Consider the following 17,481-nt stretch of genomic DNA (forward strand, 5'->3'; position numbering starts at 1 on the left):
GATGATAAAATGAACATGAAATGATGAAATGAAAAAGGGATGGGACATAAGGACAATGGGGTCGACAAATTTTGATTGCCACTGAAAATAGGGAGAGGTGGGTAGGGTCGGGCAATTCAGCCTCCAGTGGCGGAGCCCTATGGTTCCTACTCCGGGAGAATACCACAGTAGGGTTCTTTAACGTGCGAGGAACGTGGCATCTTTCCCAACACGTTGCACCACTACGGTTTGCGGTCAGGTTTTCCGTATTATAGCCTGACAACCCCAGCATGTTACACGCCAGGGGTACCCCATTCCACCACCTGGGGCACACATCCCAGTTGCTCTGTGGACAGGGCGCCCTAGCCCCCGGCTAAGGTTCTGAGCATTATTTAGTCGCCTTTTACGACAAGCTTAGCGTTGCTGCAGGTCTATTCTTTTGACATCCGGACCTGCACGGGCTATTATAGGCGACAAGACAATGCTCAATTACTTTTCATATGCATATTATATATCATTGTATAGGTTCGTTCGTAAACTATCACACGTGATGAAAGTACGATTGACATAATTATTGAAGGAGTAGGGGAAAACAGCTTTACTAGGGTGAACATTTATCTATCAAGTAATTGAACGTTAACTGTTCTGAACACATGGTTATAATATGCATGATTCAATCTAAATACGATTTTTCAAATGGTTTAGACAGCATAAAGATGTAGTTAATTTAAAGCACACGACAATGGAACAGTTTATGGCATATTAAGATAGTTACACTTTCGAATATCAGAAATACAAGTTTACTTTTGATTTTCGGGCATTAGATGTCTCGGTTCTTCTGAATAAGACATCTGTCGACTAGCTCGAATAGAAGCAACAATTTAAGCTCTACGTTTGATGATGTCAATGTCACCGAAATTTTGGATAATTTTCTTTCTGCTCTTTTCATTCTCATTCACGAAGATGCGCCCATCAGTCGTCCAGTAAGTGTATATGATTTCGTTATATATTAGATCGGCTAATTTTTGGGTAAGGTTGGATCGGAATTGTGTTAAATTTTCGGTAATGAAAATTCCATCTGGATCATCTTTCAGTTCCTTTTTGTTGGTATACACTTGTTGTCTAACTCTGTAAGATAAGAACCTTGCAATAACCGGAGATTTTCCGTCTCTAACCTTACCAATTACATGAGATCTGCCAATGTCGTTGATACTAATGTTCAATCCAAGTTTGTTATTGCAAACGTCCAGCACCAAATCATCTGTGTTTACTGGATGCTTTATGCGACCATTTTCAGTGGGTACCTTTATATTATGGAACCTAAGGGAATTTCTCCTAGAATACTGTTCCTGGCTTTCCAATCTGTTCTCAAGTTCGTGTATTCTCCTGTATAATGCATCTATGTCTGAATCTCGTTCTTTCATAGCTAGTGATTGCTCATTAATTGAATGTTCAAGAGCTGCAATCTGAATAAATTGCTTACATTTTTTTCGTTTAGGCTATCAATGGTCTGTTGTTGAGTGTTTACAGTTTCCCGTAGTGGTGTTATCTCACTGTCTACATGAGTTTTAACACTGGATTCAACAATGTCTGTGAGGGATTCAGTGATTTTTTCACATAAAAGTGGAACTATTGCGTTTAGAACATACGGACTGCTTAGAGCTTTCATTACAATGTTCTGTGATATTCTTTTGTAGTTCTTGGGTTTTCTTTGAACCCTGAGACTTAGATTTTAAGTCCGGATCAGAATTGCGTCTACGAATTTGTCTATTAACTTGTTTTTGGGAGGCTGGTAGATTGTCTGGGCTCTCTGGTTTAGAGCGTTTGTTCCTATTACTTGTGGTTTCATTTGGGACAGAAAGATTTGTTTGAGTGTTAGTTAACATGTCTGTGTTTTCCGAAGAGGAGTCGGGTTTGTTGGTCGCCATCTTGCCCCTTGTTTACAATTTGAATTAACACAAGTTAAGACTGTTCACTGGTTACTTTTGATATACGGTAAAGTTTACAACACAAACCAGATTCTATATATTAACGATAATGTTTACAGCATTTTTATGCAATAATAATTATGTTATCCATACAAAATTCCCATATCTGGGAATAATGGAGAAATACATGCCAGTGGCATAATAAAGGTAATTCGTAGTTATTAAGATCGGGAAATTACCAATTATTCGTATGTCTATGATCTGTAGGGTGGCCTAATACGACAGTACAGTCTTAAACGCGTAGTCATTTGTCATCCGTAATTTGGTTTCGGTTTGGGTCCTGAGAACCACTTGATTAAGAGTGATCCTAATGTGCGATACAAAACAGCTACATAAAATCTACTGAGTCTCCTAGGAATGGGAACAGTGATGTTAGCTGTTACATTATGTATTACGTCAACACCAATTAGATAATGATCAAAATGTCTTATATAACACTATTTAATGTAATTGAAATTTGTTTCTTCGTGGAAGGCACATAAATGTCTCAACGTCTGGCATTGAAGTCTAAGGCACAGACTATTTTCTTCTCATGGGGTGGATTTGGCTGGTATTTTATGTTGTGTTACAAATTTGTTTCTGTGCAAGCGCAAAAATAATAATTCTTTAAGCAGCAGCAGGAGTTGATTTTTTTTATTTGGAAACTTCATTGTTATGTGATAGGGGAAATATTGAATCATAGTTCTTTTTTTTTTCTGTCCACAGCTTCAAGTACAAATAGTCCATGGGTTGGGAGGGTCCATCGTGCATCCCCACTCATCTACTTCATGGTGAGTTTTAGGTACCTTAATACGTCCCATTACCGATTATCAATTTATCGCCAAAGAATATTCTCGGATTCTTTTTCAGTATAAGCTTATATTTGTACCCCACTGGGTCAAAAAGCCAACATTTTTGTGACTCAACTGTTTGAGCGTCTAAGCCTTCCTGGGATAACATGTGTGAACAAACTAAACAAACAAATTTAGGTATCATCATTTAGCCCAATGTATTAGCCTTACAATGGTACCAAGAACGTTGCGGCAACACTTTGGTTATTTGGGTAAAATGAAAAATACAACATGTATGTATCCCCTACCCGGAAAAATTTCTTAAATTGACATTAATTTCAATGTCAAAACCCCTAGAGTATTAATGATTCAGGAACAATGGCGTATTTGGTATTTTCTGTTTAGTTTTATTACAATTTATACTTTTGGGGTTCTTTTGCTGAATTTTGGTAATTTTCTTAGTCAGAATTTATCAAAGAGTAATCAAGGGAACCAAGGTTATAGCGGTAATCAAAAGAATGCAATCCAGGGACAAAGACCAGACATGGAAAACAGATATACACAAAAAAAAACCAAAACATAAAGTAACTAAAATCATACATATAAAGTAACAAAAGCAAATGAGCAACTCGGACTCCACTAAAAACTGGGAGCATGGACCAGGTGCACCGGTAGGGTAAGCGTTCTCTCCTTTTTAAAAACACCCACCGAGTTGCTCATAAAAAGTCAAGTGCGTTGTAGACAAACGAGGAAAAACTATGACCCGTTGAATAAATCAGTTTTCATGGTGCAGATGGGTACACCATAACGATCCACGAGTTCATGATGACGACCATAAAACTTCTGTAGTGATGACTTCAATCTTGTAGCGACATAACCCTGTTCCAGAAGCCTATTTGTTAGAGTTCTAGCGCGATACAAAAAGTCTGCGTATTTTTGGCAAGCTCTGGCATAACGTATGAGTTGTGATATGAACACTCCATACTCAGGTGTTGAAGTGGGAACTAATGTTTTAATTATCGATGTATCCAACAAATGCAAAAAATCAAGAAATGCAAAGAATGGGATTTTCGATCTTTCGGTCAAAAGTCCCACAAATTCGACTCTACAAGTTATTGCTCCACTAAAACGTGTCAAATTTGGTATCATTTGATAGATAATTTAATTTTCTGCATAAATAAACCACGAAAAACTAATTTTCAAGAAAGAATTAAAAAAAATGTTAAAGATATTACCCCTACCCCTAGAAAACTGGTCTCGTTATCTAAAAGGAATTCTGATTCTAAGCATACTGACACTGAAGAACTCGCATTTTAGGCATTCATAGTTAATATAATAATGGTCACAACATATCTGATAAGGGGGCTTAGATTTTCCTTTTGGGATGACAATCACTGTAAAATCGGAAAAATTGGAATTTTCAGGATTTTCTTCTATGTCACCCGTTATTGTCTTTTTTATCAGAATACCGTCGTTTAAACAAGCTTTTGTGTGATACAGTACATAAATATAGTGTCTTAGCTTCAAAATGAGCCCAAATGTTAATTTTTGGCATATAAACCGTGTACAATAGATATGTTTGTTACTATTGTTTTACTTATTGATGTATCCAACATATCTTCATATTTCAGGCGCTCATTTTTAAGGTTCAATATGACAGTAACAAGTTTTTCATAAAAAGGGGAATTTTCAGAATTTCATATTTTCTTCAATTTCACCTATAATTTGCAATTGTTTTTAAAGACCATACTTCCAAATAGGTGAAAATTTGCCACCAGTACCCATGAAAAAAATACATCAACATGAACCCAACATTAACATTTTGGTTCATGTTGAGGTATTTATTTCATTGGTGGGGGTGAAAATTTTGCAACTAATTGGACTTGGAAAAGCGCAAACATTTATTACTTAGGCTCATTAGAAAGTAAGGCACTATATAATTGTATTTGAATATACAAAAGTTTGTTTGAAGTACGGTATTTGAAAGGGCCTGAATTGAGAAGATATGTTGGATAATTAAAACATTAGTTCCCAACATGTCTATTGTACACCGTTTAAATGCCAAAAATTAAAATTTGGGTTCATGTTGAGATATTTTTTCATGGGTGGGGGGCAATTTTTCACCTTACTTGACTTGGAAAAATTCAAATATTCATTACTTGGGCTCATTTTGAAGCTAAGACATTATATTAATGTATTGTATCACACAAAAACTTGTTTGGCGGTATTCTGAAAAAAGGAAATAACGGTGATATAGAAGAGATTTTGAAATTCGGAAAACTCGCCTTTTTACGATTTTATAGTAATTGTAACCCCAAAAAGAAAATCTAAGCTCCTGAATTTATTATATATGTTGTTTACATCATAATCGTAATTATGAATGCCTAAAATATTAGTTTTACTGTGTCGAAAAGCTGTGAATGAGAATTATGTTTGATACTGAGACCAGTTTCTATGGGTAGGGGAAGTATTTTTTGAAAATCCTATTTTGAAAATTAGTTTTCGTGCTTTTTTATGTAGAAAATTAAATTATCTATCGAATGATACTACATTTTGGTCGTTTTAGTTGAGCAATAGCTTGAAGAGTCTAATTTATGTGACTTTTGACCAAAAAAAAAAATCGAAAATCCCATTTGTCGCTCTTTTAAATAAATTCTGACTACAAAAAAAGCAAAAATTCATTAAAAGAACCCCAGAATAATAAATTGTAATAAAAAATTAAACAGAAAATACCAAATAAGCCATTTTTTTTACTGAAGCATAAATACTCTAGGGGTTTTGATATTGAAAAATATGTAATTTCTTTCAAGTTTTAGGCGGGGTAAGGGATACATATTTTTCATTTTACCCCCGAAACCCTAAGTGTTACCGCAACGTTTTTGGTACCATTGTAAAGCATCGGGCTACATTATGATAAATACATATGTCAGTTTTATTAGTTTTGTAGAAAGAAGAAGTTTGTAGAATTAAAAAAATAAAATACGGATTTTTGCATTAACGAGTTGAAAAAAGTAGCCAAAAAATACAAAAATGCTTCAGTCCATTTTTTTTTGCGACAAAAAGATTCGCAAATGGGGGGTTAAAGGGTACATGAAAATCATGTTTTGGTTGATGAGTATGAGGATGCATGGTGGGTTATCTCAGCCCACGTACTAAAGTTTTCTTTTGTTCAAGTTGGGAATAATTTTTTTTTTTTAAATAATTAATGCCCCCATCCCCTGGTATAAGAAATGGTCGGTGCCTAAAGAGAAACTTTATGGACTTTTGTCACAGAATGGTTAGATTCTATTATCCAATGAACACAAACTTCAAATAATCTATACTTTGTATTCAGTGTAAAAAATGACTTTCGTCGTGTTAACTGATAACTACACTGGAAACAGTTTGGTCAAGGGCAACTATATTGTCAAAGCAAAGAAATTAGAAAATTAAGCGACATACATGTTGTACAAAACACGGAAAACAAGAAATGGAAGTACACGGGGAGAAAATGAAAGTAAAAGAGCGATCCGAACAAAAACGGAAGTAGGAACTAGGTGCAATCGTAGGTAATCATCTTCGGCGATCCAGCTATCCTAGAAACATCGTCGAAGTTTCTTCGGTCATATTTGGTACAGAGAAGACAACTATGACAATTCGAATCAGTTTGTCTTTATGATGGAGGCAGACCTAATCAGTCTATTGGTTCACTGTGAACTTAAATCCTGATAGAGCTAAAGAAGATAAAATGTCTCGTGAAATAAGCCGGGTTTCCATAATTTGTACTATCTAATTTTACTTAAATTTCGTCTTCAGTTTTAGAAGGATACATGCATGATCAATGAAGACACATATAAGTTAATTATGAATTTTTCAGAGCAATTAATAGCTCTTTGGTTTTAGGGGCTGATTTTTTATATTTTTTTAATTGTGTATGGGGTGTAAAAAGAAGGGGGTCCTAAAATAGAGTTTAGTGCGTCGTTAAGAGTTGTTTACTGCGATCATATCAAAATCACTGGTTAACGCCATTAAAGCTTTTAACATTGATTTTTTTTCTTATGGAAAAGGAGCACTTCTTTTTCATTAAAGGTTGACAACTGTCTCTTGATCAAAACCAAAAAATGTAAAAAAAAAAACAAAAACAAAATGCACAATATATTTGTAACAGTGACAGCTATCTAATAATTATTCTAAACAAAAGATCGTTTTTTTTTAACTGAAGAACTTTTCATCGTACATGAATGTATATATAGGAAGTGAACAATGTTTAAGAGGACGCCGTACTAGCATACCGGCACAATTACCTCTAATGTTGTTTTTATATGAATATTGGCTCAATTCGTGATTTATAGATGCCATTATAAAAATAACAAGGTTGACTTCATATTTCTTTATTTTTTCTCCCTTATTCCCTAATCAGCCTCGCTCCAAAAGACATTTATTCAGTGTCCAAAATGTAAGTGTGCGTATAACTGGGACGACCGTCAAGACTGTGGAGAGAGCAATCTCCTCTTGGTGAACTAAACAATCCATTACTTGAATAAAAACGGAGAACACCACAGGCAAATTGATGATAATTAGAATGATGGAAAACATATGATACAATTCTTTCTAAAAACACTAATTATTTTGCTTTGTAATAGTGGCTTTATCAAACATCCGGAAAAGGCATAAAATTAATCACTTAGGTTTTAGCTTTAAACATGAAGGAATACTAACGACAGTATCAATCAATAGAGATCCTACTCACCCTACACTTATACAGCGGATACCATCACTAATATAATACATCTTACATTTCTTAGGGAAACCTTGTAACATTTCCTAGGCTTGTTGTTAATTATTGCTGTAGAAATCCTGGTATTCAAAATTGTGTCTTGTGGAAAAAATTTGTAAATATCATTACAGTGTTAGAACTCAGTCCATTTGTACAGCTATCAATACTACCGTGAAGTTGGAAGTAGGAAAATACACTTTGTACCTATGATTTAAAAAAAAGCCATTCATTTCGGATACCAGCCATAATCTCTTACACACGATAGAAACAGTATTTAGATGGTCGCTTGCAGACAGGGATAACCTTTGTGAAAAAAGTAAAAATTAAAATGTACAATTAGTTTTGAAATTTTTTACAGATATATATTTAATTATCAAACAAGCTGTATTGCCATTATTACGTGTAAATGGTTTTCATTCGACCGCAAACAATTATGGCATGATGCTGTCGTTGCCCAGCGCGTAGACAATTTGGTTTCCAAACAGTATGATGTAACTTGAGTATGATTGTATATATCTTTATTTAATTATACCACAAAATGTCATACCTGAAAAGAAATGCTGGAGTTGACTTGAGCTAATTGGGAATAAGGGGCCAAAAGGGGACCGTAAATAAGCATTTCATGATGTCCTGATATAGATGCAAGTAGAACTTGTGTCTTTTAAAATGTATCACAGTTTGCACTACCCACAAGGAAGGTTGGGATTGATTTTGGTTCCGGGTTTTGAACAAAAAACACGTAAAAAAGAACAATAGTAAAAACAGGGCAAATTTGAACTGACATAACAAACAGCATAAAATGATGTTAATGCTGAGAGCCGCAAATACATGTAACACATTTTATTCGGTTCGCTGCACTGTGTATGTAGATCGTCTTTTCATGTTTTCACGTTCAGGTAATGTTTTGAGATTTTGATGTATTCGAATTATCCCACTGCTCACTGCTTGAGCATTACATACACATTCTTTCATCATTTACACTTTCGAGTATTTACTGGACACAATTATTCTGATATTGTAAGTCTAGTCCTATACAAAAGTATTTTTTTACCAAGAATGCATTATTAAAGAAATTTCACAGACACTTGGTGTTTCTAGACCTACAACAGAGAGCAGTTATACTACTGATCCACGCTCCCAGATATTTTTACACTTTTTTCGCTGATTTTGAATTTTCCCATTTTGTCATACGTTCGAATCCACCAACCATCCGATTTATATTTGTAGAAAAGATCACATGCGTTCTGTTAAAATGATTGCATATGAACACACCCTGTATAATGGAGCATTTCCTCTATGTTTTTTATTCAAACACTCAATTAGTTAAGAGTGATTATCGTATAAAGATGAATAGTTTCAATAAAGGAGACATTACTTTTATATTTCCATTCCTGGTTAAAAGTTTCGGATAGTCTAGACGCGTACACCGTACGAGGAACCCCCAGATACACTAACACAAGTCACGTGCTTTACATGCCCCCTACAAATCGGGTAGCCGTATTCGGCATTTTTGAAAATTTGTAATATATAGATAATCCAAATCCATGTTCTCTTAGACGGCCATCGAGCCATCAAAATGTCAGAGAAAGCAGTCTCGCAAGGAGTTTCCCCTGATGCTTTAAACGCAGACTAAAAACTAGAGAAAACACATGTGGCCACAGTGTTCCTACCAGCGAAGTACACAGAAATACACAACCAACCAGATACCAACATTGAACTGTCAGCTTCTCAGCCAATAAGTCGACCAAGCACATCAACCAAAGCCATCCCGGCACTCCATGACCAATCGGTCACTTCTGATCATCAAACACACAACACAGCCATGGACAGAGGCCTTATTTCAGTCACCAGTTTCAGTCAACCTAGCGTGATTCGACGGATTCAAATCGTATGCATGATAACAATTAATCTACAGTGTAAGTAGTATATACCAGTCACCCTTATCTCCGTCTTATTAAAAGTACTGGTCAGAATTCTCTGATGCTTAAATATACAACAAGTGTATCTGACGCCATAGGTGTCCGAATCCCTATTAAAATGAAAAAAAATATGGGCTCGGGAAAACATGTACATTTTGACACTTCCGTTATCGGCAAAAGACCTATCCCTTGACACTCAAACGAACGGAGGTCCTATCATTTAACTCAGACCATCTGTGTACAGTTCCACCGAAAGCAAAACAGAATAACCAATTTTCACAAATGGAACTCGGCTTTTATGGTTTACAATACATGAGTATTGTATTGGAAACGTGACCAAAAAGGGGGTCAGAAAAAGCTTAAACATATGCATACAGATAGATTAGCTAGTACAAGATGCTCAGGACTACATTTGTAGGTTGTTTATCCTATGGTGAACAGTTCAGATAACAGAAAGCTATGCCTCCTGAGTCATTATGAGCTGTCATTGAAATGGAACTCTGTTGCTAACCCTCAAAGAGGTTTTAGGCTCAGCAGTGCACAAAATAACGCTAGAAAATCTGTGGCCTGTGTCCAGGAGCGGAAGCTATAATCCCAGACCACCCGTAGACTGTCGACGCTTCATTAGCCAGAAAACTTGGAAAGGTTATAGTACTGCCCTAGAATCATTTCAAAAATTTCGTCAGCTCTACGTAATTTGGCCTGCTCCTTGTATGTTATTCTTGATTTCATTTCTTACCTTTCACAAACATTCCACGCCCCATCTACTGTGTCAAACATTGGTGCGCTCAGTCACTTCCACAAGTTACGAAATATGAGTATACGAGTATAATACAATAGCCACAGTGACAAAAGCATTTATCGCCAGCAAAATGACAGAAGGTATAAGACACAGTACGCCAAGTAAGCCTGATGCTCGTGTTTCATAATCATTTGCCACTTCAAGCGATTTATTTCCACGCTACCCCATGTTTGTTTGTTTGTTTTTAACTTCGAATCGTTTGTATCGTCGGCAGCATTACTTTAGCCTTTTTTGGTTTTCTAAGAATATGGAATTCGCGTACGATTCTAGCTTGCGACCAGGCAATCATGTCATCTGCTTAAAACATGCTGAGTTTCGTACAGGCAGATATATAATATACTAAGTATATTGCGAAAAAACTGCGCAAAATCTGATCAACGACACAGTTCATAAAAAAAAACAAAAGTGCCCAGATTATTTGTCAAAGTGGACACGTTATTAAAATTAAAGAAATAATAACTATTTTGAAGCATACCTTTTCACTCATTTTAACGACGCTTAACTTGATCGTGTATTAGCTTTCTGTTGTGTTATAATACGCCTTAGCTTTCTCTCAAGAAAGGGGAATTTCAGGTCCAATTCTTTTCAAATATTGGTCCTCTGATGCATACAAAAATACATTTGTCTGGAACCTTATCTTTTCTAAATACTACAATATTTATGTATGCGGTGGCAAGCTAAATTCAACAATACTAAATGCACGCATTTGTTGTTTAGGAACGAAAGTTGTGTGGATCATAGTTGCATATTGTATAGTAGTGAGCCTAAAAACGTGCGGTATCAAGAATCGGAGTGGGGGGGGGTGTTCATAGCTCACCTTGTAAAACGCAGGCTACCAGATTTACTGGCTTGGACATAGGAATATGAATTTGCGGGAATTCAACGTAGTTGTCAATGTTTATAATCTTCATGCGACAAAATCATTGGAATTATATGATCTAGGAACAGCAAAAATCGCCATTTTTTCTGAGACATTAAAAAAGACAGGTTAAGACTAAGCTAAATGCCTAGGGGTTAGGATATTTTAGTCAGAAATACAATGTACTAATGAGGAGATATTGTCATGAAGTCAAGAACTGAAAGGCAGTTGAACTTGCACTTAAAATATCAAACCATAAAATCTTGTTCTAAACATTGGTGGTTGTGTCATTAGACACGCAAATATATGATAGAAAAAGGAAAATATATGGTGAAACGCAAATATATGCAACAATAAATCGTGAGATAAAAACCAACGCAGGGCCAAAAATTTATTTGAAGGTTTCAAAAGAAATGAAATGTATATCTCGGTGAACGCACTAACACGATAGCCGATGTTTTCAAATTATTGAAAAAATGATCGCGTTCAATCGAAAATATTGACATTTATTATACATATACATTATATAATATATTTGTTATAGCCCGACCTTTGTGAGAATATTCATGTACCTCGAAAATAGGACATATTTCAAAAGTACATATCTTTAGAGCATTTTATTAGATTTTTATGAAAAAGTCGAGCCACCGCATAGATACAGGGCGAGAGAAAAATCTTAGATACGATGGTACACATTTTTCGTCTACTGGGAATGGTATATATAACATTCAGTGTGCACTAGAGTACTTTGTGTCGAAAGAAAGACCATTGGTCTTTGGAATGAGGAGCCGCAAAACGATTATCGAATTAGGGAGAAGGAATCTGTCTGCGTTGCATTGATCAGATTCGCGGATTACTTGGCGGGTGAAGTATAATTTAGGTTACCGAATACCAATTGCATCATCAATTTGGAACGTCTTACGCTAAGGTACAAAGCAGTCCCTTAAATGCCAATATAAAAAAAAAGTTGACAGTATTTTTAATCGAATAAATTCTTTCAAAAAGGGAATTTTATTTCTGATAATTTTGAGGCAAAAGTATGCCGACTCAGATATTTGAAGGAACTATAAATAAAGATGGTCTATAAAGAATTTTTAGAATTCCCCGGGCAATTTTAGGGTAGATGAATTCACAAGATTATAAAAAATAACATTTCATGTTGCGGGAATGATATAAAAATATTTTGGCGTGGCTGCATTCTGCCACCGCACATTTACGCTATTTTCGAATTTGTCTTATTTTTGGTTTAAATCTTTTATTAAACCATCTTAAACTTTAAAACATTCAAAATTATTTTAGTCTTGATAATTATCCGTTAATTCATAAATTAATATGAGCATGCAAACTATGCAGATTTGCATATTTCAAGAGGAACTAAAATGGCTGAAAATCTTCTTAAAAATTCTAAAAGAAAACAAATATACCATAAGCAACAAAGCAAGCGATGGTGGAAAAGCATACGACCTTTGTTAAATCATGCCGTTTAATCGTAATATTTTCTAAATCCAACGTTCATGGAAAATAATCTTATACAACAAGCTAGATACATATATAGCTTAGTCTCTTACTATATCAATAAACACTCTTTAACTTCGGGATGTTTCAAAGACAGATACTTTATTTTGAATTCGTTCAGTGATTAAACGAACTACTTTGAACTGAAAGGACCATTGACAGCACTTAATTTGAAAAGAAAAACAAAAAGTCTAGCGGATTTGTGGAGTGCACATCAGTGAGACACTATGACAATTAACTATTTCAAATGGGTCTTCTACAAGACATTCCATTACTAAGCCAAATAAGACTGTCAAAGTTGTTATTAGAAACACATTCATATCCCTTCAACCTCTTATATATCTTTTATTTCTGACGGCGGCTAGCTAATGCTATACAAATGTTTCAGCATTTGACATTATCGTTTATTGAGAACATGAAGTAAATGTTGTCCGTAAATAACAATTAAAGATCATAAAGTCGCGGAATTGAAATAAAGATTCCCTGGCCATGTTGACATTTATGCTGTGTTTTACAGTATATGATATTAACATTGATAGTTTTTAGAAGGTAGGTTAAAATCGAAAGGAAATGTTAAATAAATATTTCAAATTTGTATCTTATAAATCAGGACATGACCTGTTCAAAACATAAGAGAAAAGTGGAGTACACGTACAATATACACCAACCGATGTAATCAATGAGACGCTCCAGGATTTGATTACTATCCGAACTATTCACGAAAGTCTTTTTGTAAGGTTGGAACCCGAAATGCTTTTTTAGTTATCAAGTCGTGTAGCATTTTATTCTTCAGGTAGATTATCATGCCAATACATTCGAGGTCAGCTCCTTTAGATAGATTATCATGTCTGTTCATTAAAGGTCAGTTTCTTGAGGTAGATAATCATGCATGTTCATTAGAGGTCAGCTTCTTGAGGTTGATTATCATGCCTGTTCATTAGAGGTCAGCTTCTTGAGGTTGAGTATCATGCCTGTTCATTATAGGTCAGCTTCTGGAGGTAGATTATCATGCCTGTTCATTAGAGGTCAGCTTCTTCAGCTTCTTTATGTAGATTATCATACCTATACTTCAGAGGTCAACTTCTTTATGTAGATTATCATCCCGGTCAGCTCTAATATCTCAACAGAACTGTCAAAAATCGTCAGCCTGACACTATCATAGAATTATCCTACTGACAAATTTCTGACTATTCTATCCTTCGGAATTTTCCCCTACAACGATACTGTCCCTGATATTTTAGTTGACTCTAGAATGAAACCACTTGCTTATAATTCTACTCTAAACTGTTTACATGTATATTCGACGACAATTGACATTGAACGATTCGTCGAAAATCCTACCCTTGACGATTCTTTTTACCTACAACTGTACCCTTGAAGGTAGAACGGTACTATTTCTCATTATTTTAGGTTGGCCTTATGTGTACCATACTGAAGTAAATACTTCCGGACACTGTGATTGGACAAATTGTGCTGATACACAAAAATATTGTATTATTTCCAGGCTCTGACATTAATATACTTTTAAAATATGGCATTATATTTTTTGAAAATCATTTTATATAAATATTATGAATTTTTAAAATGTATATGCCATTCGCAGAAAAAAGGGGGAAACTTTGACCCCAAACATCATGTGCTTAATATACCAAAGAATCAAGACGGTTTTGCTATGACTTTGATCGCAATTTTATTTAGAAAAATGAAGATGTTACTGCAAAAAGTCAGTTTATAGCTCCGTCATTGTTTTAAAGGTGTGAATTTTTCAAAAGTTCCATTATGGGAAATAAATAGTACCGTTCTACCTTGAACAATTCTACTCACCGCCAATACCATGAAAGATGAGTTGTACACTACAACGAAGCTACCCGATAAAGAATCTTAATTCCCTATAAAGAGGCTACTCAACGATTCCTGACAATTATATACAATAGAACGATAATTTTACATAAGAACAATACCGTACATTCATTCTAAATGATTTCTAACAATTCTACTCTTTTGATTTCTAACGAAGATGTACTAGTCCTTGTCAATTTTAAAATGGACAACACAGATTTTAGATTATCATTGCACATTCCCATCATTGTTTCTAGTTACAAATTATTCTCTCACCTACCAAAATGTTAATGTTATATTCTTTAGTTTTCTATTGTAGTTGTATATATCAAAATAATTTTAAATTCCAATGAAAATATACATTTATAATTGTGTGTTTGTGTTAAATTGGGCTGACTTCAACAAATCAATAAGACAATGGCGTATAAGAGGAGAAGAATTATCCAAGTTAAATTTAATTTACTAGAATTGGTCATTTGCTGTTATTTATTTATTCTTACTGTTTTGGTTTGCTTTGGTCTTTCAATTTAGTTATGTAAGTGTCATTCTGAAAACTCATAAGAAATACATTAATTTCTGTCGTTTAAAAGAAATCAGTAAAAACAAAGTAATTATACCGTTTTTTTCCTCAGTGCAGTCAAACTTTAGTTAGGAGGGAAATGGTTGGGATTATATAAATTATATAAGAATCCTCAACTTTACAGACATTAATTAACCAGCAAGGACGACAGCAGGTCTTATTAGATGATTTATTTATTTCTAAAGTATCGTAGTTAAGTGAAGTAGTTAAGTGAAGTAGCGAGTCAATTGGAGAATTGAAAAACATTATCGGATAAAATCTGACCAAACCTCCATGCCTCAAGCTAAACTATCTTCTAACCATATTTGGCGAAGCGGATGAAATATGACGGGAATTTATCATGATATCGGGCAAATGAGAAGGTAGTTGAGATGCCGTGAACTTATTTTTCTCCTCACAGTCCATCAACCATTGCACGATGCGTTGGTTTTTATTAACATTGTCACTGCGCAGAGTTTGAAGCACTTTTTGTGTCAATTGCACATGTTCATGAGGTTTGACTGATACGTCGTTTTCCAAATCGGATAGCGTAACGTCGTGACTATTTCGATTCAGATTGAGCGTCGACCCTGTAAAATAGCGTTCGTGTTGTTGTCTTGTATTTATCAAGTTGTCAAGTTCGTCATCATTGGAATCGTCGGAGTCGATAATTTCTACAAAAACAAGTAACAATGCGTATAGAAAATGATTTACACCCTTCTTATTAAACATTTAAGTACTTTATACTTCTGATATGGCAATAAAATCTCGTACGTTTGGTGCCTCTGAATTTTACAACGGTTTTTTTATTAGATTATTAGGATATGGAACGGTCATATTCAACGTTTACATGATTTTGTTGTGTCTCGCCGAGAATATTTGAGCTAATAATTCTTCAAATCCAAATTTATTACCTCATAATTGTTGAGTTTATCTTATTAATTCTTATAAGTAGCCTGGCTGGTAGGAATATAGTCTCGATCACTGACAGCACAGTCGGGAATCTTAATAATGCTCATTGTTATAACTTACAGCCTGGAGTTTATTCCAGACTTGTGATGTACCATGTTTCTACTCTAATGAGAAAGTTGGTAGTTACAAAGTCATTCCTTACTCTTTCCTAATAATGTGCTTTTACATTTTAGCTGGTACCATTTATTTGTCTAGTAGCTATTTTAAAACTTATACCTGCAATTTGAATACGTTTCATACCCGTTTTAGTGACTGGATTATCGATTGATGGACTACAATTCAAACACTGTACAAAATAATAATGAGACGTTATTTAATGGTTTTAGATCAAAGTTATTGTAGTGTATGTTCAAAATCAACGTTACATTATTTACCATAATAGTTTTTATATGGTTGACAAAAATAGCCAATAGTCAGGTATGATTGCATAGACTTTTTGGGATATAATTGTCGCTAACATACAGCCATGGGTGCTATATATAAAATTTCTTTTTATTTTGTAGCGCTTATAAATTCAAAGATGGCGTGTTCTTTTGATACAATACCTTTATGATTATTCCAACAGAGTTTTGTAAGTGGTTTATCGTTAGGTAAAGGAGTTGGACATCTATTGGCTGATAAGAAATTTTCCCGCTTTTCTCTTCTACTAGTTGCTGATCCTTTCTGTTGTAATTTATACATTCCACTATTAGTGTACATATCAGCTGTTTCATAGGGAATTTGAGGTCTTCTGGACCCTGAACCACTAGCATATCTTTCCAGACGGGTACCGACGACCGGAGTGCCCGGTCTACTCTGATCGTCACGGTATGGCACATATATATCATGTCTAACTATCCGTCTTGGAATCTTATCCTTGTCTTTATTTATTCGTAAATCTGGCTTCTTCCTGAGTGATGGGAGGATATCCTCAGTGGACTTATACTGAAGTCCTTTCCTTATCTTTGGAGGAGAATATTGGAACATCGTCTAATTAAATAATGATTTATGGAGACCTTGTCTCTACATTGTAGCTTCCAATCATACCATTAAACACCATGTTAATGTCCCTATAGTTTATCTAATGTCATTCCCGAAATCTGTAGACATTTTACATTTATTTTTCGCTTCCCTCGTGTTTTGGTTGCGTGTATATTAATCCTTGTTACAGTAATCTTTAGTTTTGTAAACCTAACCGTTTCACAAAGGATTTAACATTTGTTTCGCTGCGCAAATTAAGTTGAGCTTTCCAAGGGATTAGTACAGATTTGACCTTAACAGTATTTACTCTGAAAGTCTGTAAAATAATTAATATTAATCTATCCTTTGATATAACACGTCTCCACACTTTAACATCGACTAAATTTTGAAACTTTTTTTAATTGATAGGAAAGCATAAAAAAGTATCAGACATGAAGCTGTAGATTTTTTGCGCTTTTATATGTTTTTATTTTGTATCCAAATCACAAATAGCATGTTCTAATGTGTAAGTTGCATTTATTGTTTTAGTCGGTAAGCCTTATTATGGTATCTAATTGGTAGTT

General features: G+C 34.7%; 1 protein-coding gene across 1 annotated transcript; it reads right to left on the reverse strand.

Moving 5' to 3' along the window:
* Positions 1 to 15,295: 15,295 nt before the first annotated feature.
* On the reverse strand, positions 15,296 to 16,924 carry LOC148622959 (uncharacterized). The gene is made up of 2 exons (XM_088574169.1): positions 16,504 to 16,924; positions 15,296 to 15,660 (listed from the first exon to the last, which is right to left on the reverse strand). The coding sequence occupies exons 1-2, from the start codon at positions 16,922 to 16,924 to the stop codon at positions 15,296 to 15,298; spliced, it is 786 nt and encodes a 261-aa protein (XP_088430295.1).
* Positions 16,925 to 17,481: the final 557 nt, after the last annotated feature.

The sequence above is a fragment of the Perna viridis genome, chromosome 3 (genome assembly GCF_037379345.1).
Source record: "Perna viridis isolate PV_CMFRI_1.1 ecotype Kerala chromosome 3, ASM3737934v1, whole genome shotgun sequence".
NCBI lineage: Eukaryota > Metazoa > Mollusca > Bivalvia > Mytilida > Mytilidae > Perna > Perna viridis.